The following is a 25,681-nucleotide window of genomic DNA, read 5'->3' on the forward strand; positions in this document are numbered from 1 at the left end:
CCCGCCTCGCCTCTCCTCTGTTCCCTATCCCCGCTCCCAGAGCGTAGCGGAAGTGACGCGAGACATAGCGGAAGTCCCTCCAGACGCGGTGTTGTGCTGTGGGGAAGAGAGACGGATTTGTAAACCCCGGAGCGAGGTTTTTGCCTATCCGAGACCGCTGCTGTGCGGAGACCCCGGGTGAAGCCACCATCACCATGTCTGACCAGGTACTGCACTGGGAGCCATCCGATGGCGGTGGCCAAGGCCTTATTTGGCAGGTCCGCCTGCCGCTGGGCTGGGGCTGGTGGGGATGGAGGCGCGGGGGAGGGGAGCGGCGACTTTGGCGGGGGGTGGCCGGTGGGGAGTCGGCCGGCGAGGGAGCGGGGTGGACTAGGGCCGGAGGCGGCGGGACCTCCCGCGGATCTCTGGGAGCCGTCCTGTCCCTCTCCGGGCTCGCTTACCACCCTCTGTGTCCCAGCGCTTCTGGTCGCGGCCTCCCTTAAGTCGTCCCCCTTGCAGAACTCAGCTTCTACCTCCCTGGGAGGGTGAGTCTCTGGAGAACCCGTCCGCCTCCCTCTTTAAAGGACTGATTGCAGAAGCATGGCCCTAGGCCCCAGTTATGTAACGGGAGAGAACCTCTGCCTGGGAGGCTCCGTGGCCCTTAAGAGCGTGTAGACTCCACTTTTTTGGTTCTCGGTCTTTGGCTAGTCCCGGAGTAGGGACGTGGGGGCGGGGGAGGGAGACGTTGTCGGGTGTTGCTGGGAACCTAGAAAGCTGTTCTTTCCGTTCGAACTGCAGCCAGGGGCCGGGCCGCCGCTGCTCTTTTCTGAGTCTTTTTCCGTGTGGTGGTGCAGAGCTGTCGCCTCTTTTCTTGTGCTTTTCCATTTCTTACTCGGGATTGGTTCAGCAACCCTCCAGTTATAAGACAGCACTCGGAATAATCAAGAAACAAAGTAGAACAAACTACTTGAACAAAAGAAAACATTTCCTCTGGGCATTAACCTGAAGATGACTGATATTTTAGAGGAAAAGATAGGAAAGCTTCGTGCATATAGAGCAGTTGCAGAACATTCGCCGAAAGCTGCCTGTTACGGCAAAGTGCTCCATCTCAATGTTAATACTAAGAATATTCTTGAGATTTGCACTCATTCAGGAGAGTCCTATTGTTTTTGGTAAGTTTTTCTTCATCCTTTTCTAGTTAACCACGGTTATGGCTAGTTTTTTAATTAATAAGGTTTTGTTTTGTATTTTGGTCTGTCCTTCCGTTTTGTTTGCTAAGGCGACTTTGACTTTTTAAAGTATTTTTGGACCTTTTGCTTGTTTAATGATAGTTATCTAGGAAACTCTTTTTCATTTAGTGGGCATGGTGTACTTGAACTCTTACATTTAACACACTTCCTGGGCTTATAACCCAGGTTCAGTTTTGTATCTTTTGGCCATAGCAAGTGAGAGTTTTGTGGATTTGTGCTGTTGTGCAAAATGTATATTTACATTCTTAAAGCCTAACTATAATCTAGAATAGTTTTGGGTGGATCTTATTACTAACAGTCTAGAGTAATTCCCAAGTTGGTATGGGAATGGCATTATAAGTATCTCCCTAGATAGTTGTTTACTTGGTTGCCAGGGAGGAGAGAACAGGTGTAAATGTTTAGTTTCATCACCCTTTTATTTTGATGCTCAGAAGTGGCTAGGAAGCATATTGAAATTTACTAGTTGGGTGAAAGAGCAGTATATAGAAGGAATTATAAACTGTAGAATTTATTGCTCCACTTTTACTTCTGGTCATTTAAGAAAGGCATGAAGAAATAAAGGACCTAAGGCACTTAAAACAGGTGGCCTTAGGCCAGAGGGTCTGTAGATTCTTTTCCAGGGGTCCTCAAGGCCAAAATTATTTTCATGATAATACTAGGGACACTGTCTTTTTCACTTTGATTCTTTCATGAGTGTTCAGTGGAGTTTTCTAAAGACTAACATGACCTGTGTTATCACAACAGATTGAAATGTAGAAACAGATGTGAAAAGCTAGCTCCTTTCTATTAATCCAGACATTAAAACAATTAGAAAAAATGCTGAATAGTGTCACTCCTCACTAGTTTTGTTTTGAAAATAAATTTTTAAAATTGATTTTAGAGACAGAGAGGAAGAAAGGGAAGGGGAGAGAGAAACATTGATTTGTCGTTTATCTTATTTAAGCATTTATTGGTTGTTTCTTGTAAGTGCCCTGACCCAGGATTGAACCACAACCTTGGCTTATGGGGACAACCCTCTGGCCAACTGAGCTACCTGGCCGGGGCCTTGAAAACTAATAAAAGCTATTTGCTGCCCTGGCTGGTGTGGCTCAGTGGATTGAGCACTGACCTGCACACCCACAGGTCGCTGGTTCCATTCCTAGTCAGGGCACATACCTTGTTTGCAGGCTGGGTCCCCATTTGGGGGCTTGTGAGAGTCACAAGACATTGATGTCTCTTGCACATAGATGTTTCTCTCCCTCTCTTTCTCCTTCCCTTGCTCTCTAAAAATAAATAAATAAAATCTTTTAAAAAAATTTAAAAAGTCTATTTGCTTATATATGATGGATTTAATGTTATTTTTAAATGAATTACTATTACCAGTAAAACATTTTTCAATTTCAATGTCTAATTCTATAAACCTCAACAGGTATAATTAACCTGACAAAAATTTTATGGGGTTCTAAATAATTTTTAGGAGTGTAAAAGTCCTGAGACCAGAAAGTTTAAGAAGCATTGTTTTAGTCTGATAGGCCAGCATTATTGTTGATAATTGGAACCCAGTACAATGTCATGTTGGGTGCTAAAGATTTAAGGAGGTAGGAAGCTGAACTCTTAACCTTAAGAGGCTTATGAAAAGGGAGTAAGAATCCCAAGTTACTACTGTACAATATCAGCGGTGTGAGACTGAATCATTGTCCCCAAAAGGCAATCTTTATTTAAAAAAAGTTTTATTAGAACAATGTATTAACCACCCACAGGAGGTTATTGCTTGGTGCTAAGATACTGAACTTGAGTAATGATTTGAGGTTAAATCCAGGGGTGTCCAACATGAGGCCCAGGATGACTAAGAATGTGGCCCAACACAAAATCATAAATTTACTTAAAACATTATGAGACTTTTTTGTGATTACGTGTTGCAATGTATTTAATGTATAGCCCAACACAACTTCCAGTGCAGGCCAGAGGTGCTAGAAGGTGGGACACCCCTGATAGACGACAGTAAATTCACACAGGACTTAAATTGCTGGGATCTCCATTGATTAATGAAATAATTATTTTTGGAATTTTAGTGAAACACTTTGTTATAATTCTAACAATTCCAGCATTATGCAGTGGATTTTTGGGCCATTATTGAATAACCCTCTAAAACAGGTTCTAAACTCAAGGTTCATGGACCCTAAAAGGTTGAAAATACAATGAAATTGTGTAGAGTGTTTTGTGAGTGTTTGTACACTGTTTTTTTTTTGGGGGGGGGGGAGAAAGGGCCCTTAGCTTTCATTAAGAGTATATGCTCTTCGAAAAGTTTAAGGACTAGCCTGTAACAAATAACAGAGATCTATTTGGATGCTGTTCTTTAACCTAGTCTCACCTTGCAGCAATACTAGAAAGTATGTATATAGAACCAGAGCTTGTTCTCAGAGCAGTAAGGGTAATTTGTACGGATATTTTCCTTCTCTGTGTTCAAGTTTATAGTGTTTCTTTACTATACCAAAATCATCAATGACAGCATGGACTTAACAGCTTTTATGTTCAGGTCTGTGGATTTGTAATAATTGGATGACTGATTTGCTTCACATCCTAACTGAGCCTGTTAGGGGTTCACTCTCCTCATTCCCACGTCAGACAGAGAGATTGATTGGATAATTCCCTCTTATTGTTAGACAGTGATTTGGAAACATTATGTAATAGTGGTTATGTGTTGGTACCTAACAAACTTCCTCAAAACTTAGTGGCTTAAAACAACAGTCTTCTATTTTGCTCATAAATCTGCAATTTGGGCAGGACTCTGAGTTGGAGTCGTCATTGCTGTTCCAGTGTGTGGAGCCTCTGCTAGGATTACAGTACTCAGTTGGCTAGGTGCTGCCATGGCTTGGCTCTTCATGGAGTCTCAAGTTCTATGAATGGTCTCATCATGTGTTCTTTTCAGCATGGAGAGCCCAGGATATTCAGATTTATACCATCTCAGGATCCACAGAGAGAATGTGTACTCTCATCCTGGGTGAAAACCTCAAGCTTCCTAGGACCTGTCTTGGAAGTTACTGCTGCTATTTATTGGTCAGGCAAATCACTAAGGCTAGCCCAAATTCAAGGGAAAGGCATTTATTTATTAACTTCCTGACTTTATCTTTTATTGGGATACAATTGATGTATATTAGTTTTATTTGTATAATGTGATGATTCGACATGGGTATATTGTGACATGATCACATTAAGTTTAGTTAACATCTATCGCCTCACAGTTACAATTTTTTTCTTGTGATAACTTTTAAGATCTACTTTCTTAGCAACTTTTAAATATATATAAAACTCAGCCCTGGCTGGTGTGCCTCAGTGGATTGGTTGTTGGCCTGCAAACCAGGGGGTCACCTGTTCGATTCCTGGTCGGGGCACATGCCTGGGTTGTGGCTGGGTCCCCGGTGGAGGCTACACGAGAAGCAGCCACACATTACTGTTTCTGTCCCTCTCTTTCTCCTTCCATTCTCCTCTGTCTAAAAATAAATAAATAAATAACCTTTAAAAGAATAAATATATACACAATTCAGTATTATTAATTGTAGTCACTAAGGGAAAAACATTGAGATTCTGTTTCTCAGTGGGAAGAGTAACAAAGAATTTGAAGTTATCTGTAAATCCACCACATTAATTGTATTAATTCTGTCAGGATAGCATTGTTCTCTGCAGTGTTCTTTATATTTCTCCGCTGATGTTTATTGATCTTACCGTAAATTTGAGATACCAGGAGAATATGATGACCTGGGAATATATTAAAATTCATAATTAATATACTATTATTTATGTCAGAATAAATATGTTAAACTATAGTTATGGTTTGAGCATATAGTGATAATTAAGCATTTCATGCTTTTGGAAAAATGATGAATTCTATCTTTCTGATAGATACATGAGGTTGCTAGTGGATATTGCAAATGTATAGGTTATAATAAAACATTTTAAAGAAAATGTGACCTAAACAATATTTCATAGTATTTTGAAACCAAATATGATTGTTACAGTTAGAGTTACTCATGAAGTTTGGTAGAATAGTTCAAATTTCAAAACTATAAAGCAGTCATAAACTATATTTTAACATCCACAAGTGGTTAGAATCTATTATAGCTTTTATATATAATGTTAACAAATATTTATTTAAGTACCTTTTTCCATTGGACTGTTCACTTTTGAGGGTCAGAAATCAAGCTTTACTCATCCTTTATTTCTGAAGTGTCTAGCACAGTGATGGGATACTTAGTAAAAGCTTTTGAAGTGGTTGGATTCATGCATTTAACAGATCTTTACTGAATGCCACAATATATTCAAGGAACCATTCTAGATCCTGGAATTGGAAGGTTGCCTCAAAAACATGAAGCAGCAGGTATCTTGTTCCTCTGCTTTCAATTCCCATTGTTATTAAGGGTTGATTGGTATGGAGTAGTTTTCATTTTCTGATGTTTTTGCATACCTTCCTGATCTTTAATTCTGTTAGCAATAGTTACCAGGTAACTTTATCTCCAAGATCAAATCATTTGCTTCTTCTGGAACATTGGACTTGTTATGGGTAATTTTCTCTCAGACTGATTTAGTGTCTGATTTTAGAATTTACTGAAATTGTGATTTTTTTTTTTGTAGATAGTTTTCTGATATTCTACTTTTTAAAAAATCCTCTTCTGAGGACATTTTTTCATTGCTTCTAGAGAAAGGAAGTGAGAGAAACATTGCTGTGAGAGAGAAGCACCTGTTGGTTGCCTTCCATGCATCCAGACCAGGAATCGAACCCACAATGTAGGCATGTGCCCTGATGGGGAATTGAACCTGCAGCCTTTTAGTTATGGGATGACATTTTAGTCAACAGAGCCACACTGGCCTGGGCTGATATTCTCTGTCTTCAAAAAAGTCATGTGAGCCCTTGCCAGGTAGTCCAGTTGGTTAGAGTGTCATTCTACTATGCCAGGGTTCTGGGTTTTGTCCCCAATGAATGCATAAATAAGTGAAACAACAAATCGATGTTTTTTTGTTTTTTAAGGTTTTATTTATTTACTTTTAGAGAGAGGGGAAGTGGGGGAGAAAGAGAGGAAGATAAACATCAATGTGTGAGAGCTACATTGATCCGTTGCTTCTTGCACACCCCCAACTGGGGACCCAGCCTGCAACCCAGGCATGTGCCTTGAATGGGAATTGAACCAGGGACCTTTCAGTTTGCAGACTGGCACTCAGTCCATTGAGCCACAGCAGCCAGGGTGGAAATCGATGTTTCTGTTTCTCTCTCTACATTCCTCTCTCTTTGTAAAATCAATAAAGAAAAACTAAAAAAAAAGTCTTGTGGGTAAATTCACACAGATCCTATTATTGAGCACCTTAGCTTTACAGTGTACGTTTTGGATAATTCAGCAACATGACAGGTTTGGTTGTTTATTTTTAAAGATTTTATTTATTTACTATTTAGAGAGGGGAATACAGGGAGAAAGAGAGGGAGAAAAACCTCAGTGTGTGAGAGATAAATTGCTTGGTTGCCACTCAGGCACCCCTAACTGGGGACCTAGCCCAAAACCCAGGCATGTGCCCTGATTGGGAATCTGGGGAGCCCACTGGTGACCTTTGGGTTTGCAGGCTGGTGCTCAGTTCACTGAGCCACACCAGCCATGGCGGTTTTATTTAGATATGTTGTGTTCGTTATACTTTTTAATTTTGACTGTTCTTTTTGCATTCGGTTTCTTTTCCTGAGCTAATGATAATCTGAAGGAAAGACCTGAAGGAAGAAAGGGTGGAGTTCTGTTTGTTGGACTTGTTCTTAATTTCTAGGACCAGTTGTTTTTAAAGGTTTTACTGAAGATTAATATGTGTATGAAAAACTGCACATAAATGTATAGTTTGCTGAACTTTCACAAATTGATCATATCCATGCCGCCAGCACCCAGGTTAAGAACCACTGTTATAACTAGTGATAGATTAGTTTTGCCTGTTTTTATATACATTTTAACATTGTGTAAGTAGACTCAGACAGTATGTATTGTACATTTGTGTCTGCCTTCATTTGCTCAGGATTGTTTGGAGATTTGTGTTATTAAATCTCATTGCTGTATTTCATTCCATTGTGTGACTATACCACAGTCTACTTAACCATTCTGTTTTTGATGTGCATTTAAGGTAGTTTTCTAGGACCTGTTTTTAAGCCAGATGATACCTACTTATAGCACCTTCTATGTCGGTTCCAATTGCTTTTGGACTGAATAACAGAAAGTCTCATATTAGGTTAAACAGATATGCAGTTTATTTTTCTCATGAAACAAGAAGTTTAAACATAAATAGTTTAGGGCTGGTAAGGCAGTTCCACGATGCTTTCATACTCTTTTCTTCTTTATCCTTAACAGATGCCTTCAGTCTCATGCTTCTCTCCTTGCAGTCACACACAGAAAAGTTACTTTGTGTCTTTATATCAGGCAAGAGGAGGGGTTGGAGAGAGGGAAGGAGCAAAGGAAAAAAGTATGCCAGAAAGTATGTACCAGCAAAAAGTATGTCACCTCCTGTCTCATTGGCCAGCACTGCATCACGTAGCCATAAAAAAAGCTGAGAAATATGATTTGTAGCTGTCTGGATTTAGGCTGAGCTTTGTAAGGAAGAAGGAGAAAATGCATATTGGATAGGTAATTAACAAAACCTGCCATACCTCTAAATCTGTTTGCTAACTTTGGATACAGTCAAACCAATTTGTTCCAGGTTTTGCATAGTCTAGGCTGAAGAGGAGGTTTTACAAAACCAGTACAATTTACACTTATAATTTTTAGTTGCTGAGATGATGTCTGTGCATATCTAGTGGTGAACCCCAGTTCTACGGTTGCGTGTAAATTTCCAGCAGACCCAGTATCTTGACAGCTTGACTTAAAACCTTGAAGTTATGGAGCTAAATCTGGCAAGTTCCATTCTAAATCTCCAGTACTGTCTCATTAAGTTTGAACATATGCAGCATAAAAATGAAGGTGTATATGTATTTTTGTATTTTTAGAATAGTGGTATATCTACTGAAGTATGAGGGAGATGACTTTATTGTAATTTTAGGGTTTGTATCTTTTAATAATGGATATAAATATTATAATCATTCAGCTTAACTCTTGTTTTCTTCATTAGGAAATGAAATAAACTGATGTATTATAGTAAGACTGATGCCAGCAGAATTTTTCGAACTTTGCATTTTTTATGAAATGTTTTATTATGGAAAATATTAATGTATGTATAATTGTACCCATATAACCATCTTTTGGCTTGTCTTTGTCTGTGCTGCCCCATTCCACTCCCTCATATTATTTTGAAGCCAATCCCAGACATCACATTATTTTATGTATACATATTTTAATATATAATCTCTAAAAGAGGACTTTTTCTTTTAAAAAACCAGGATACTGCTATCACACCTTGAAAAATGAACAAAAGGGTAATGGAAAAAAAATGAGAAAAGATAAAAAAATAAAAAAGATGAACAGATTTGTTAATGTCATCAGATAGAGTAAATGTATTCTTTGTCTTTGGGCTTCTCCAGAACCCTCTATCTTTCAGAAGAATGAGCAATCCTTGTGCAACTGGTAGGGTCAGTGACAGATTGGGGGTAGTTAAGTGTGATGCTCTCTTTGGTAGATTGAATTGTCAACATACTGATTGCTGGAGTGCTTTTAAGCAGACTTCTTATTCTTTTACTGAAATTGCACAGTAGAATCCTTCTCATGAATTCTGAGTATTTGTAAATGAGGATTGTGTGTCTTCTATCTTTTCCAGTCTCGTTCTCTTTTCAGATCCTTAGCCATCTTCTATTTCCAAGCTGTTCCATCTATTTCTTGGAAAGAAGAGTTGATAGTGCTTTGTGCTTGATAAATTCCTTTATCATTCGAGTTAACATGATTCGGTCTGTGGGTGACACGTACCTGAAAATGTGGAGGTTTCTAGTTCCTCTCTTTGATCTTGCCACGGACATTTACTTTTCTTTCCATTGCCAGTTTCTTCTGCTCTGGGGCTGTGTATCCTTTACAGCCAAACCAACCAGCCCTCTCTGGGATTCTCTTTTCTCTGATGACCTGGTGTCCCAGGCGCAGTGCTGAATGCTTTCACTGTTTTGTAGATAGTGTGCCATACCATTCTGTATTGGCTGCTTTTTTACAGGGGAGAGAAGGAAAGGCAGCATACAAAAGACGCTGAGATCACTGGAGACAAACTTTGGCCTTTTTTGTCCAAGATCATCTCATTTTCCAGACTAGTTTGTCAGAGGGAAAAACAGCATACGAAAAGTTGGATGACTGCATTAGGCAAACATGGGCCTGTTAAACAAGCGGTACCTATGACATTGCTACAGTGCTTCAGAGCTAGGAAGGGATCATCAAAAGGGAGTGAATAGGGAAATTGGCAGCTTATTTTTGGAAATTTCAAATCATAGTCTTTATATGTTCTTATGAAATTGATGTGAATAATCTGTCCCAACTGTGAATATAGAAAACTGAAAGGATTTTTGTTTGGACTGACTATTTTTTATAGTAGAAATATGAAGCATTAGTAAGATTTTGTGGTACAATACAGAAAATAGTGCTCTCAACATAATTCAACAACATTAAACAATTGCCTAGTATTTGCCTGACAGTATAGAGATTATAAAGATGAAAAACTTGGATTCTCTCCCTGTAAACTTGTAGAGAAGACAAGACATACAAAGTGGTCACAGAAAACATTAATTTATTTAACAATCATATTGAATAACTTCAAAGTTTCAGGCACTGTACTTGACCAGAAGTACAGAGAAGAAGGAGGCATACCAGTAGGAACTTAGTCTGCTTTGAGGTACAGATACATATATGAACTTGTGGTTATAAAAGATAAAAGCGGTATGGGAATAGTTAGGAGAGTGATCAGGGACATAATTTTGTAGGGAGTGATGCCTGAGTGGTCTTGAAATAGGAATAGCATAGGAAAGGGTATTTCAAGCAGAGGGGATTCGTATGTACAGCGATAGTGGAGATAGTGTAGAGGGTGCCTTGTTGAAGGAGTTACGGGTAGAGCAAGGATAGTATTAGCAAGAGACAAAAGGCCGGATTGCCAGACAGGGACCAGCTCATGAAAGGTCCAGTGTCTGTCAGCTGAGTTTGAACTTAACCCTGATGTTTCTGGGCAGGTTGGATTGTATTTTAGAACGATAGCTTTGGTGGTAGTTTGGAGAACTAATTGAATGGAGCAAGACTGTTACGTCTGTTATATTATTGCAGTAATGTTAATAGGCAAGAATGAGTGCCTGAACTAAGGCAGTGTCTTGGAGGGAATAGGCAAGACTTTAGAGCCACTAAGACAATTGTCAGAATGAAGAATGATTAAGTTTGAGGGTTTTTTGTTTTTTTTTTTTTTAAAGATTTGATTTTTAGAGAGAGGGTAAGGGAGGGAAAAAGAGGGAGAGACTCATCAATGTGTGCTTGCCTCTCTCACATTTATTGCTGGGAGCCTGGCCTGCAATGTAGGCATGTGCACTGACTGGGAAACAAACCAATGACCCTTTGGTTCGCAGGCCAGCACGCAATCCACTGAGCCACACCAGCCAGGGCTGATTAAGTGTGAGATTTAAGAGAGGAAGAATAGCCAGTGATGATCTTCCTCTTAAGTTTCTTTTGGGCAGTTGAATGTATGGTAGTCATTTATTGTAATTGGAAATTCAGGAAGAGTTGTAGGCTTTTTTATATGATTTTGGTTTTCAGGTTCAGGAGTTAAAGCTAACATAACAGGGAAGTTGGAAAGAAAGCATTTGGTTTTGGACACTTAATTTGAGGTACCCATGGGGCATCCAAAGTGGAAATATTCAAGTACTTGGATAAATGAGTGTGAAATTCAGAAAATTGTCAAGTTGGAGAGAATGATTAACAATTATTAGTACAGGTGGAGATATTGCTAGTTTTGTTCCAGACCACTGCAATAAAGTGACTTATAATCTTTTTGCTGGTGGAAGGTCTTACCTTCAATTTGTAAAAAACGCAACATCTGTGAAGTGCAATATAGTGAGGTATGCTGTATCTTAGAGATAGTTGGGATCATGGGTCACCCAGAGAGACAAAGAAAAAGCAGGGAACTGAAGACGTGGAATCCAGAGGAGCCACCAGTATTCAATGAAATGGCCAAGATGAAGAGAGAATGGCATCTTGGAGGTAAAAGGTGGAGACTTCAAGGAAGGAAGTCATCGAGGAAGAAGTGTTTGTTGTATTGGAGAGTTAAAGATGAGATTTGAAATTGTCCATTGGACTTAGCAGTAAGGAGTAGAACTAGTAACCTTGGTGAGAGCAATGTCCATTGGAATGGTGAGGGATAAGCCGGATGGATTACAGTGGGTTGAGAGTGGAAGTGGAGATAGCAAATGCTGAGTCCTTGTGTAAGAAGTTTGATGAAAAAGAGAACGACAATTAGAGAAGCCAGGAGGAGAGGTGAAGTATTTTTAAATTGAGACTATATACTGTAAAATATATGAATAAATTGCTAATAGGAGCATTAAAGGAAAATATTAATCTCTTTTGGAGGGTTGAGGAGTGCTGTGGTTCCTAGAAGAGTTTTTTAAATACTGGACTTCAGATGATGAGTGGGGTAGATTTCTGTGAGATGGTATCAGGAGAGGCTGAGTGAGGATATATAATCCTGGTAGAGGAAACAGACCACAAAGAGCTGAAGGTGGAAAAATGCTGATGGACATATTTGGGGAACACTAAATAGTTCAATTTAACAGAATCCTTGGGCTTGTAAAGAAAGTGGTAAGAGAAAAATGAGAGTTGAGCTTGGTAATGGAAGAACCCAATGCAGTCCTTTGGGATTAGATTCTAGGCCTTAAAATACTCAAAGCTATTAATACTTTTTGATCAGGGTAGTTATACAATAAGAGAAGCTGTGCTTTTAGAAAGAGTTCTGAAAGTGTGGACGATGGAGGGGAAAGAGCTCTTGTCCTGAGCAACCTCTATAGCTACCCTGTCTAGGAAATACAGGAGCAGAATCACCCTATTGTGCCGATGTATTGCTGCTGGGCTTGGGGGGGGGTGGTTTCTTTGTGCTAACACAGACAAAGCTTCTTTACTAACACTCCTCACAGTTAAAGAGAACTCAAGGCTTTGTTGCTTATTATTGCTCTTCACTGCATAGGATAAGCTGTCCTTGCCCTCCGTAGAAAACTTAAAAGGAAGAAGGAACTGTTTACTATGAATACAAATTCATAGAAATATGGTGGTGAGGCTGTGTTTTGGAGACAATCTTCTAGTTTTCACGTGAAAAACTGTTTCACTAAAGAAGGTTAATTTTGCCTGCTGCCATAATATGCAGTAGTCAGCAAATGTTGAAAGTTTTGCAGAATGAAAAGCAGGCAAAATTCATGCTAACAAAGTCAATTCTGTTATCTAAGCATTTCCCTAGACTCTAGCCTGTATCTTCATGTTAAAAAGTACTTCTAGTTTAATAGGTTCTGTTAAATTTTGAATGTTAAATAGCTTACTAGTTTTAAGTTACTGTCATGAGATATATAGCTCATGGCTCTGTGATTTAACTTGTAAAATACATCATCGGTTATATTCTGATCATATGTGGGTTAACAATTAGAAATGATTATGAATAATAAAGTATATATTTAAATAAGTGGATAATTTGATGGCCAAGTAAAAATTTCCAGGCTACCTCCTTTACTAAAAATGGCTTAGTTTTACTTCGTGTTGAAATGGTTTGAAATAATTTATTTTGTTAACTTCATTTTCTTTTCAGTATCCCTTCATTTGAAAGCATTTGATAAGCCTCTTTTCTTCTGTCTTCCAATTTTGTTTCCTTTCCTTTTCCTACTTAGCCTGTTCATACTTTTTTCTTATTCCAGTTCAATTCCTCTGATTTTTTTTCAGCCAAGCCTAATCTAAAATTGGATATATTGCTTCAGATTGTCTACAATAATAGATGATATAAAACTGGTTTGTTCTGACTCTGGGATACATCAGCCCAATATTTTGCAATTTGATTTTTCTTCCTAAATCCTTACTACATAGACTGCTGATGCTAATATGATTAATTTATATTTCTTAGTACAGTTTTGTAATTGGAGTAGTTAACTTCTCCAAAAAGGCTGTGAGAAGATAATTTTGTAGTAGTGTTTGGTTAAGAATTCATGGAGAATGAGTTTCTTTTGACTAATAGGACTTGACTGTTGGCTAATGGTTTCCAGGTTTTTCCTCTGCCCATCAGCAGCATGAGCACCACCTGGTAACTTGTTAGAAATGCAAATTATAGGCCAATCCCAGACCCACAAAATAAACTGGGAGGCTTAACAGATCTTTCAGGTGATTCTGATGGACAGTGAAATTTTATAACCGTTACTGTAGGATAGTATAATAAAAGAGACCTCTTTCTTGATTTCTAATGAACTGGTGTTTGGGCCAGTAATTGTCTTAGGACCTTTTTTGCTCAATTGACTGGCTGAGAAAATAAGTGCTCTTTGTATTCTCAGGTGCAGATTTTGTACTCAGAGCTAAAGGATACTAATAAGGGAGTAATGAAAATAGCATATAGGAACTTTTATCTTTAAAAGTACTTTTTTTTTTCAGGAGGCAAAACCTTCAACTGAGGACTTGGGTGATAAGAAGGAAGGAGAATACATTAAACTCAAAGTCATTGGACAGGTGAGTTTCATTATTTTTGACTCTTGAATATGTGAGAAATTCATGACGCAGGAAAAATGATTTAAGTAAGGCAGGTAGTTTGAAAATGGCGTTTTCATTTGCTATAAATGCATTTGTTGGAGGTAGAAGAGGTTGATTGTTTTTTAATTGTTCTTCCAGGCAGATTTAGGTCACATTAATTTCTCCGAATAAAACCTTTTTCTTAGTATGCTTCAGTGGCAAATACTATTGAGTGGTAAGGCTAGGGCCCACCTTAAACAAAAGGGCCTCTCAGCTCTATTTGGATCCACTTCTCTTTTCTTGCACCTCATTTCTCCAGCTGTTGGCCTGTATCTTATAGACTCTTTTTGAGATACTAAATGATAATTAAGGTTAGCTGAAAATTGGTTTTCTATTTTTCGTACTACATGGCTGCATACTTTCTGGACAGATCTCATATGTCTCTCTTGTAGCTTGACCACATGCAGTAATACTTGTGGGGGAGGTACTTTTTTGTTTTGAGTTGCTTTTGGGGAGTTTGTGATTTTAAATATAGAATGGACATAAAATTATGAAGGAATGCATTCTTTGGCATACATGCTCTTATACTGCTCATTTAAAAATTCCAAACAGATTGTGTTTATTACATTTCTCTTGAAATGGGTATAAAGCAATGATTAGAGTGTTTTAATAACACCTGTTATGAACACTAAAAAGTATTTTGATGGGAAAATACAGGTGACAAGTTTTATTTCTATTTGTGTAATTAAATAATTTGTTTCAAACAAAGCAAATAATTTACACAAAGAGGGATAATTGTTTTCTTGTATCTCCTTAGGATAGCAGTGAGATTCACTTCAAAGTGAAAATGACAACACATCTCAAGAAACTCAAAGAATCATACTGTCAAAGACAGGTTTGTATGTTATTGTATTAAATACAGTGCTTTCTTTGTCACTAATTTTTCTTTTATTTTTATGGCTTACTCTAGTATATAAGTTAAGGCAAGTACATTTTGGTGATCACTATGAAATTTCTCTGTTTGTAACCAAAAGTTTAGTCATATGTTAAATTTAAATACTAACATTATTATTTTTAAGTACTAAGTTTATTATTTTTATACATAATAGTGGAGATTACTGCTGATTGCATTCTATGCTCTTAATATCAAGGGATTTTTCTCTTTTAAAAAAAATCATATAGAAGTCTAATTTATTAATACCAGATTCTTGTAGATTCTGGCCTTCATGAACTAGTTTATTAGATCGATAACTAATTCCTTTAAACTGTCTAGATTCCAATTCAGGCTCTACCACTGTTTGAGCAAGAATAAGTTATGTACCTTGTTTTCCCCTTAGCAAAATGGGAACTTAGTAAAATGAGAGTATTACCAAGCCTACCCCATGAAGATGAAATAAGATGACCTACATAGAGCTCTTAATAGGATGCGTAAAAAATGCTTAATAAATGCTACTCATTATCATTATTAATAAAATACAGTCTTTAAATAAACATAATTGGAATTAATATACAGATACTCCTGGTCTTACGATGGGGTTGCGTCCCAATAAACTCATTGTAAGTTGAAATATCGTAAGTGACCTGCAGCTTGTTACTGCTGCCCAGCATCATGAGAGAGCATCGTAGTGCATATCACTAGCCTGAGAAAAGATCAAAATTCAAAATTTGAGGTACAGGTGACTCTCGAACAACATAGGGATTATTTTGTATGTTATATGTATTACATGCCATATTTTTACAACAAAGTAAGCTAGAGAAAAAAATATGAAAAAATCGTAAAGGAAATACATATGCAATACTGTACACATTTATTGAAAAAAATCTCTAAGTGGACTTGAGCAGCTCAAACCCATGTTCAAGGTTTAACTGTATAATTTCTGTTGCATATCTGTCACTTATGGATCATCGTAAAGTCAAAAAATCCTAAGTCGGGGACCATCTGGAAACAGTCAAGATCTATTTTAATAATTGAATTGTGTTACATGATACTAACTCAGGTATTATAGGTTTTTTAGATGATTTCTTTTTACAGTTTAAGTTTATAACTCACATAAAAAATCACTTCCTAGAAGAAAAAGAGATCACCTAGATATTAGGATATGTAAAACAGTAAACATTTCTGTCTCTTCTGTTTTTGATATTGTTAAACTTAGTGATATCTTATTAATTGGGGCTCACCTAGTTCACATTTATAATAATACTGATGAGCCTGTAAAACTGAGTGTTCACCAGGAGAAAAAAATAAATTTTAAGCAGTGCTGTGCTAGGTACTAAGATACATTGTGTTTAATCCTCACAAATATTCTAAAGAAAATTATATAGTCTTCTCACCAGGGAGTTGATTATTGAGGAAAAACAGAGCAAAATAAAGAAGTAAATCGCAAAGCTAAAGTTTATGGAAGGTGCTAGGTTTAGGGAGATAATTAAAAGATAACATCAACTTAGAATCATTTCCAGCTTATTTTTCTCCTTCAGGACATGTGCATTGATTTTAGAGAGAAGGGAAGGGATGAAGAGAGAGAGGGAGAGAACTGTTAATGTGAGAGAGAAACATTGATCAGTTGCCTCTCATACAAGCCCTGATGGGGACCAAACCTGAAACCTAGGCATATGCCCTAACCAGGAATTGAATCTGTCACTCTTTGGCTTACATGATGATGCTCCAGCCAACTGAGCCACGCTGGCAGGGCCAGCTTTCTTCTATATGCTGCAGAATACTTGGTCTTTAGAAAAGATGTTTATACATAGTTCACAGAGGCTAGATAATTTTTTTCTTTTACTTAATGATATGCAAGGAATAGGAAACTTAATTTGTTGGAGCTATGTAAATACCCAGTAGACATTGAAAACTACAAAAAGTAAATATTTATTGAGTAGTTTTTCCATTTTGTGTTTATTGATTGGTTTCTATAGAAACTTTTTTGACCCCAACACAGTATATTCCCTTTTTAAAAGATCCTATAATTAAATTAAAGAATATTCTGTCTTGTCAGTTATATTTATTTTATTTAATAAATGCCCTGGAAAGAATTCAATTATGAATTTTAATGAATTTAATTAAATGAAGGTTAAACATGCATGGTCTTGTATATTTATGTGTAATACATACTGAAAAATAGTTTTAATTTTTTTTTGGATGTTTTGGGATCACATTTAAGCAGTAAAAAATCTTATTATGTTAGGTACTGAGCAAAATTTTCATCATACTTTTGGACTAAATTAATGATTTGTACTTAGTGAAGTTATTTCTCTTTAAATGAGTCATCTCTTTTAGCTATTTTTTTGAATAAATGATTTAAAAATATTTTTTAATATCTTTTGTGATATTTATCATGCTCTCTGTGCCATCTCAGGTTTATTGTAGCTTATCTGGGAAGCTGTGGTACTTTCACCAAAATTCTGTGACTTAATCTTTTTAAAACCAGTTTTGTGTGTACAGTTGGAAGTGAGTGAGGGTGCTTATCCAGTTTCTGATTTTATTTTTTATGTTAGCTTATAGGTTTCAGAGGAAACAATAAAATAGTTGTCAAGAGCATCGGCTTAAAACAGATTTGGCCTTAAAATCTTGGCTCGCTGTGTGCCCTCTCCTTACTTTTGGTTCCCTAGCTGTAAAATGAAGATAAAGTGATGAACATTTATGATTATGTCTGTAAAGTGCTTGGAACAGGGAGGACCTTGCAAATAATTGGTACTTAATAAATTGTAATTATAATGATAGAATTAGCTAATTTTATGTTCTATGTATTCAGGTTTGAGCTTTCATGTTTCCTTTTTTGTGCATTAAAGTTCTTATTATCTTTTCTAAGATTTGTGTGTATATCTGTGTATCTATATAATTATATATATGTATATATATATTTTTTGCCTTTTTCAGGGGGTTCCAATGAATTCACTCAGGTTTCTCTTTGAAGGTCAGAGGATTGCTGATAATCACACTCCAAAAGAAGTGAGTAAAGTTTCTTGTTTGAGTCAGAAAAATTTTAAATTGCACATTGAATGATTTGGTTCACTGGTAGTAAATTGCCCTTTTCTTGAATATTCTCTGATTTAAGTGGTATATCACTTGTCAGAGAGAGAAATAATCTTTTGAGTTGAGCTTCCCATACATTGCTTTCAAAAGTGCCAGTGAAAGAGAGGTTGAAAGTGGAATGGGGTACTGAGATTGTCATAAGGCACATACTGTGTCTTTTTGAAGATGGACAGATGTTCCTCAAATTTGGCAGATTTTAGGTACACTTTCATGGTGATGGTGACGTTTATGGTTCGATTTTGACTTTTAACCCATTTTGAGAACTTCATATAGAAGCCTAGTGTCTATTAATATACTTGGCTCTGTCATCTTGATTTATGCTTTTTAATGCCTCTGTGTCTTCTTTTTTTTTTTGTATTATATGGACTGTTTTCTTTGTTTACATATTCCTTCAATCTGGGTTTGTTTGTCTGACGTTTCATGATTAGATTCAGTTTTGCATTTTTGGTAGAGTAGCACAGAGCGAAGCTGTGTACTTGTGAGTATATCACACCATGAGGTACGTAATGGCTATTTGTCTTGTTATGGGTGTAGTTACTTAAGGTGGTAACTGCCAGGTTTATCCATTGTAAAGGTATCATTTTTCTTTGTAATTAATAATTTGTGAGGAGATACTTTGAAACTGTGAGTACTTTTCTTGAGATATTGGCCAGTGAGGGCACCTTCAGGTTGGTGTCTGTGTTCTTTTTGACATGTCTCCATCTTTTTTTCCATCTTTTAAAAAAGTTTTTACTTTGAAATAATTTTCACTTACGGTAGAGTTGCAATAGTACAAAAAATTGTACTCTTTTTCTGCCTAGATTCACCTATTTTTAACATTTCGCTACCTTTGCTTATTACTACTTCCCTAACCCCCATGTATATATTTAGGTATATATATCATATGAACCACCTGGAGACTTGGAGTAGGTTGCATGTATGGCCATTTACTACTTAATATTTTAGTGTGTATTTCTAAAGAAAAAGTATATTTTAGGTAACCTCAGTACTGTTAATCAAATTTAGGACACTTAATATTAGAATACTTTTAAGCTACAATCTAATTTGGTCATTTGTCCCAGTTATATCCTTTATAATAAAATTTCTCTCCTGTCACAGGACCCAGTTCAGTATTAACATATTTTATTCGAGTACCTCTTTAATCATCTTTTATTTAGGACATTTCCTCAGCTATTCTTACCTTGTTTATGGCATTTACGTTCTTGAAGAATACAAATCAGTTATATTCCAGAAAGTCCTGGATTCAAGTTATGTATTGTATTTTTGGCTGGAATACTACATGAATGGTGATATGTCTGTCTCAGGGTGTAATGATAGGTGATGTTAATTTTTTCACTCAATTTAACTTTTCTTTTTTCTTTACTGTGTAATTGTTATATTTCTTTTCTTTGAGTAATTTGTGGGGACATATTTTTAATTGTCTTCTTTCTCATCAGACTTTCCCTCTGAGGTTTAGTATCCACCCACTGTCTTGAGCATTTCTTTAATTTTTGGCGCAGTAAGATGTTCCAACTCATCTTGTATTTTCACTGTTTTATCTTGAAATAATCTCTTAATACAGAATTGATACTAAATGCATTTTAGTGACAGCTTCCTTATTATCATTAAGAGATTATCTTTTCAGAAAAATAATGGGGCAGTAAGAAAGAACAGATATTTAGGGAGTGACTTCCTTGTCATCTTCATTCATCTCTACTAGTGTACATAGTCTGAGGACACGTGCTACCATCCTGGTTTCAAGGTTCTCTTGTAATGTTTGGAATTTTATTCATTGCAGTATTTACCAGGCTATATGTGTAATTAAAATGAAATTTTAATAGCATCTTTAATAATTTAATATTAATATATATACTACAACTAAGATAACCATAACACTAGTGCCAACTAATCATTTAAAAATTATAAATCCACAGAAGCCTATGTTTTATTTTTAGTTTTCTTAACATACTTTAATTCTTTTATAGTTTATAATTCTGTACAAAAACATCCCTTATAAAATACGAAACTTTCCTTATTCGAGGTTATTGACCTTAGACTTCTAAGTTTTTTTTTTTCATTTGTTTTTTGTGGTTCACTGTAGTTCAGTGTACACAATGCCAGTTTTTTATTTTAGTCTGCCTGTTGCTTCTCCATCCTGGCTGCGCACAAGAATCAACACATTCACAGTCCTTTGTCCTTACTAAGGGTTACTGTGTGGCAACACGCCCCTTTACATACACTTTTCTTTTTTTATATAAAGAATTCTCATAGTTAAAAATAAAAGTAATAAAAACCAACTGTTAAACTATATAAAATGGAAGCTGTACTCTGAATATATCTGCATTCCCATTTCTCAGAGGCATCTATTTTTTTTTAAAGATTTTATTTATTTTTAGAGAGGGGGAAGGGAGGGAAAAAAGAGAAACATCGGTTGGTCAGAGGCAATCATTATTAATATAGTAGTCCTCTTTAGCAGTAGTGCTTTCTGTGGTCTCAGCTGTCTGCAAGCAACCATGGTCCCGAAATAGTATATGGCAAATTCCGGAAATAAACAATTCATAGGTTGAAAATTGTGCACCATTCTGAGTAGTGGGATGACATCTTGCGCTGTCATAGGCTGTCCTGCTCCATCTTGCCTGGGATGTGAATCATCTCTTTGTCGAGTGTATTCATGCTTTGTAGACTGCCTATCTCTTAGTCCCTTAGTGGTTGTCTTGATTTTGAGATTGACTGTTCTGGTATTTTAGTGCTTGTGTTCAGGTAACCCTGTTTTATTCAATAATGGCCCCAAAGAGTGCAAGAATAGTGATACTGGCAATTCAGATATGCCAAAGAAGAAAAAACATAGTATATATGTGTATATATAGGAAAAAACCAATATATATAGGGTTCGGTGCTGTTTGTGGCTTCAGGCCTTCATTAGACAGTCTTGGAACATATGCTCATAGGTAAGTATAATGTCTGTAAGAAAAAATCCATAATATTTCAGTGCATATAAAACTTGTAAAGATAACTGCCTGTACACTTTGCCTAATGTTCTATAAAAAGGCATTTTAAAGGATCCCACCGTTTTTTTTTTCTGCGAGAATTAAGGAAGAATAGGCTGAAAAATAATCTAGCTTATGAAACTGGAGGAGTTAAATTAGAGTAGATTTATAGATAATTTTTTTGCATTGAGAACTGTCACTATCAAAAGAAAATAATACTTATAGCCAGGAGGAATTATAGATGACAAGCAAACCACTTAGAAATAAATCCTTAGGTAGCACTTTTCTAACTAAAATCACATATATTTCAAAGTGATCAGGTTTTTGAAAAAGAAAAAGATATCAGGTAGTTACATCTAGAAATAAAATGCTTTTTAGGAAATATGCCATTACACTATTATTTAAACTCTTAAATGCATGTTCCATTAGATTTAATACTCCTTTAAGGTCCTTTCCAATAAACATTTAAGTTTTATATAGCGAATAAGCTGGAAAGTGAAATTGACTCAGCAAAGTAATAAATGACTTTATTGACATAGAGTATGAAGGAAAGACACACCTCCATGTGTTTTAGATTAAAGGTACCAGGGCTCTTAATCTTGAACAGTGTAAATATGGATCTCCTTTGTATCTTTTTGTACCTTAAACAATGGCCACATAATTGCAGTCAATTAGAAAATAGTGCTTTTATATTCTCTTAAAATATTTTTATTTTTCTCTTACAGCTGGGAATGGAGGAAGAAGATGTGATTGAAGTTTATCAGGAACAAACGGGGGGTCATTCAACGGTTTAGATATTCTTTTTATTTTATTTTCTTTTCCCTCAGTCCTTTTTTATTTTTAAAAATAGTTCTTTTGTAATGTGGTGTTAAAGATTGAATTGAAAGCTGACCCCCCACCCCATGTCTTTAAAACATCTGGTAATTTGAATTCTAGTGCCCATTTATTATTGTTTTGTTTTCATTGTGCTGATTTTTGGTGATCAAACCTCAGCCCCCTTCATACTGCCTCTCTCCTTTTTAAATATTACATGTGTGCACAGGGAGGCCACTTTTTTCTGGACTGTGCATTTTCAGGCTTGTGATAAATGAGGTCGACCAATGCAAGTGTTCATAATGACATTTCTAATTGGCCCCGAAGTTCTAGCATGTGATTGCTTCACTCCTGGACTATGACTTTTAGTGGGAGATGGAAGTTTTTCAGAGAACTGAACTGTGGAAAATGACCTTTCCTTAACTTGAAGCTACTTTTAAAATCTGAAGGTCTGGACCAAAAGAAGAGGAATATCAGGTTGGAGTCAAGATGACAGATAAGGTGAGAGTAAAGACTAACTCCAAAGATGGCTTCACTGAAGAGAAAGCATTTTAAGAGTAAAGAAAAATCTTGTCAGAAGATCCCAGAAAAGTTCTAATTTTCATTAGCAGTTAATAAAGTATTCATGCAGAAGTGTGTACAACAGAACACTGCTTTTTTATTTTATTTGTACTTTTTGGCCTGGGATATGGGTTTTAAATGGACATTGTCTGTACCAGCTTCATTAAAATAAACAAAATATTTGTAAAAATCATACTAATGTTCTATTTTATTTTTAATTGTATAGAAAGAAAAAGAAAATGGCTAAAATAAGATTTTCTTGCATAATACTGGAAATTATTGTTTGTACGTAGTACAAATTTCTTTTCAGTACTGTACAGTGATGATGATCATGACTTTGAAGCACTGAAAGTTACTGAAGTGCCTTCTGAATTAAGGATTTAATTAAGGCCACAATACCTTCTTAAATACTCAGTGTTCTGTTTTTTAAAATACTTGATATTTCTGTATGGTGCATATATATGATACAGTTACCCAATCATGTTGAATAAATGGGCACGCTAAAAATTCTTAATTGATTTATATTGACAGTTTCAGTTTTTCCTTCAACAAAATGTTTCTCTGCTTGCTTAAGGTTTGGTATATTTTGTTTATATTTCCCTTTATTTCTTTATATCTTACATACTTAAATTGTATAAAATTAAAGTACCAAATAAGTTTCTATTAGAGGGCTTAACCTTTTAACTTTTTAATGAATCACAGAATTCAGTATATCTATGCATATACATAATCCAGGTTCATGTTATCCCAAATAGAATGTCATCTGAGCATTTGAGAAGAGCAAATAAAACCTATCTCTAATGCATTTTATAAATGTTATAAATCCAGGTCACCTCTTGAAAAATAATTGGCTTGCCTTATAAATTCTTGTATCTGATCCTATATGAAAAATTATTTGTATTATACATATATAGTCTAGGCAAATTAGAGCTTTTAGATCATTACCTGGCATTTATTACATTATATTAAACAGTAACTAGAAATCATTTGTAGAAAACCCCCATTGAATTGCATATTTCTATCAGGCCTGAGTAACACACCTGATAGACTGAGCAATCCAGAATGTGTGAATATGTGATTTGGTATCTTATTTTTGTTTGCATCTCTGAAGGCTGTCAGCATTTAGGTGGTAGAGCTTAGCTACTGGGGAAATAATTTTTTGTTTTCAGTTAATTGGATTCTTCCAAAATTAACTGAAAGTTAGCACTGCATTCTGCTATGGTTAACTTTCAAATGTGCTTATCTAGTGTAGTAGTGCTGGTAAAATAGGCCGTTCACATTAACAGTTTAATAGATTATCACATTTGGAAGGGACCTTGAATAACATTTAGTGTAGCCACTCTACATAGTGCTTGACTGCAACATCCTAAACTTGTAAAAGAAGGGAGAAAATAAAATCAGTAATGGTAATTTGCCCCACAGGGATGTTTTCCTTGGGTGTTCTTTCTTCTGTTCTTGGTTGAATTATTTGAAATGCACCTTTCTCATCTGATAAATTAATTGAAAGAAAGAAAGAATGAATGAATTTGTAAGTAGGGTCAACAAGTTTGAGAAAAAGTGTGACATTAAATTCACTATAACTGATAGCCAGTGTTTGGGTCATTTTATTTCTATTATACATTTTTTAAAAAAGAAAAATAAGCATCAAATCTAAGTTCAATAACAGTAATACAGAATCAAAATTAAACTTGATTTCTGGATTGTAGAAGCACAGTTCCTATAGAAGGTGAATACCTTATAAGCATTAGTGGGAAATTTGAGGGAATCATCTGTAAGTACCAAGTTTTTCAGCTGTGGACAGTGAAGTAGAGTGTAGGGCAAAGGAAATTTGTGGGAAAATTCAGTTTCAGATAATGCTTGCTTTAATATCCTTTTATAGATCTTTGCTGAGGCTCTTTCATCCCCTTTAATGATCATTCTATGATAAAACTAGGTATTAAATATATGTTAAAGACAAATTATCTAATCAAGACTCTTCCTTGACAGAGTCAGTGTGATTTTTAAAATGGGGCAATTATGTGAGTGATGAGTTCTTCAAATCACAGTTGGAAGGAAAACTTTAAGATTTGTTCATTTTCAGGGCACTAGGACGGTTTGCTGTCCAGGAGAATTTTTGTGATGATGAAAATATTCTCTACCTGTGCTGTCCAGAATGGTAGCTACTAGCCACATGTGGTTATTGAGCACTTGAATTGTGGCTAGTGTGACTGGAGAATTGAATGTTTAATTTACATTTAAGTAGCTACATATGGCTTCTTATTGGACAGTGTAGTTCTAGAAACTCTACTTTGGCTCATATTGCCAAATGAACATTTACCAAGTAATTACCTTGTTTTAAATAGATACTAGAGTTTAGATTCTTAGGATGAAATGGATGTAGTTTTGCTTTATAAAGACAGTATAATGATATTCTTAATGTGTATAAATTAGTTTCTCTTAGCTTACTCAGAATTATTTGCGTTGAAGAATATCCATTTACCTGCAACTCAGATGACAAAAATGATGAAAAAGAAATACCTGAACTACCCTCAGACTATGATAGCATCTTACTGAAACGAGGCACCAAAGCTTCTGGATTTATGCAGTGCCAGAGAACGTAAAGAATTTACGTGAGCGAAGAGTGTAAGTGGGTTGAGTCAAGTCTTAGTGGCAGTGAGCATTGGTGAATGGAGTGAACTTCCCAGAGCTAAGTTAGGTGTGGGAGGAGGTGAACAAGATGAGATGGAGTTTCATTATAGATGGAAGTTTCTCTTTTTCTGTCATCATCTCCCAACTTACTTTTTACTTTTCTTCTAGCCTTAAGGCCTGGGTGTTTGTAGGAACTGGAAGTAGGAGTAGACCCATGGTCTGGAGATGTTGTGTGCCCACTGCAGGCCACTGGCTTCCTTGTGGAGCTCTCGATGGAAATGAAGATGTTTCTTCAAAGCAGACTTCTGCCTAAGGAGACAGCCCCACCCCCAATCCCAATCCTGATTAAGCATCCTAGAAGTGGTCCTTACAGTTAGTAGAAGAACTTTGGATTTGAGTCATCAGTTAGAGTTGGGGCTCCCGATCTTGCATTTTAGTGTGCATCTTGCATCATACTGAGTTCATTTAGTTACTTAAATATGAGGTTTACAGGTCATGAGCTTCCTACTGGGGAAGTAAAAGGAGAGGCATAATTCACAGTTCTTAAACTTGCATTGCTCCCTTATTTTTTAAAAAGATTTTACTTATCTTTAGAGAGGGGCAGGGAGGGAGAAAAGGAGAGAAACTGTGTGAGAGAAACACCAGTTTGTTGCCTCTCACACGCCCCCAATGGGGACCTGGTCTGTGACCCAGGCATGTGCCCTGACTGGGAACTGAACTGGTAACCTTTCAGTTTGAATGCTGGTGCTCGGTCTCCCGAACCGCACAAGCCAGGGCAGGACTCCCTTATTTTAGAGGAAAAAACAGACCAGAGAAGTAAAAGTATTT

General features: G+C 36.3%; 1 protein-coding gene across 2 annotated transcripts; it reads left to right on the plus strand.

Annotated features, from left to right (window-relative positions):
• The first annotated feature begins 54 nt into the window (after positions 1–54).
• On the plus strand, positions 55–24,934 carry SUMO1 (small ubiquitin like modifier 1). Of its 2 annotated transcripts, XM_054585830.1 has the most exons (6): positions 55–206; positions 13,781–13,855; positions 14,673–14,750; positions 17,730–17,801; positions 21,577–21,645; positions 22,099–24,934. In XM_054585830.1, the coding sequence occupies exons 1-5, from the start codon at positions 195–197 to the stop codon at positions 21,643–21,645; spliced, it is 306 nt and encodes a 101-aa protein (XP_054441805.1). In that variant the 5' UTR covers positions 55–194; the 3' UTR covers positions 22,099–24,934. The 2 variants fall into 2 exon arrangements, with proteins under 2 accessions (XP_054441805.1, XP_054441804.1); XM_054585829.1 differs by having other exon boundaries at positions 21,577–24,934.
• The last annotated feature ends 747 nt before the right edge of the window (positions 24,935–25,681 follow it).

This window comes from Pteronotus mesoamericanus, unplaced genomic scaffold (assembly GCF_021234165.1).
Source record: "Pteronotus mesoamericanus isolate MK-2021 breed Mesoamerican mustached bat unplaced genomic scaffold, CSHL_Meso_final contig_90, whole genome shotgun sequence".
Lineage (NCBI taxonomy): Eukaryota > Metazoa > Chordata > Mammalia > Chiroptera > Mormoopidae > Pteronotus > Pteronotus mesoamericanus.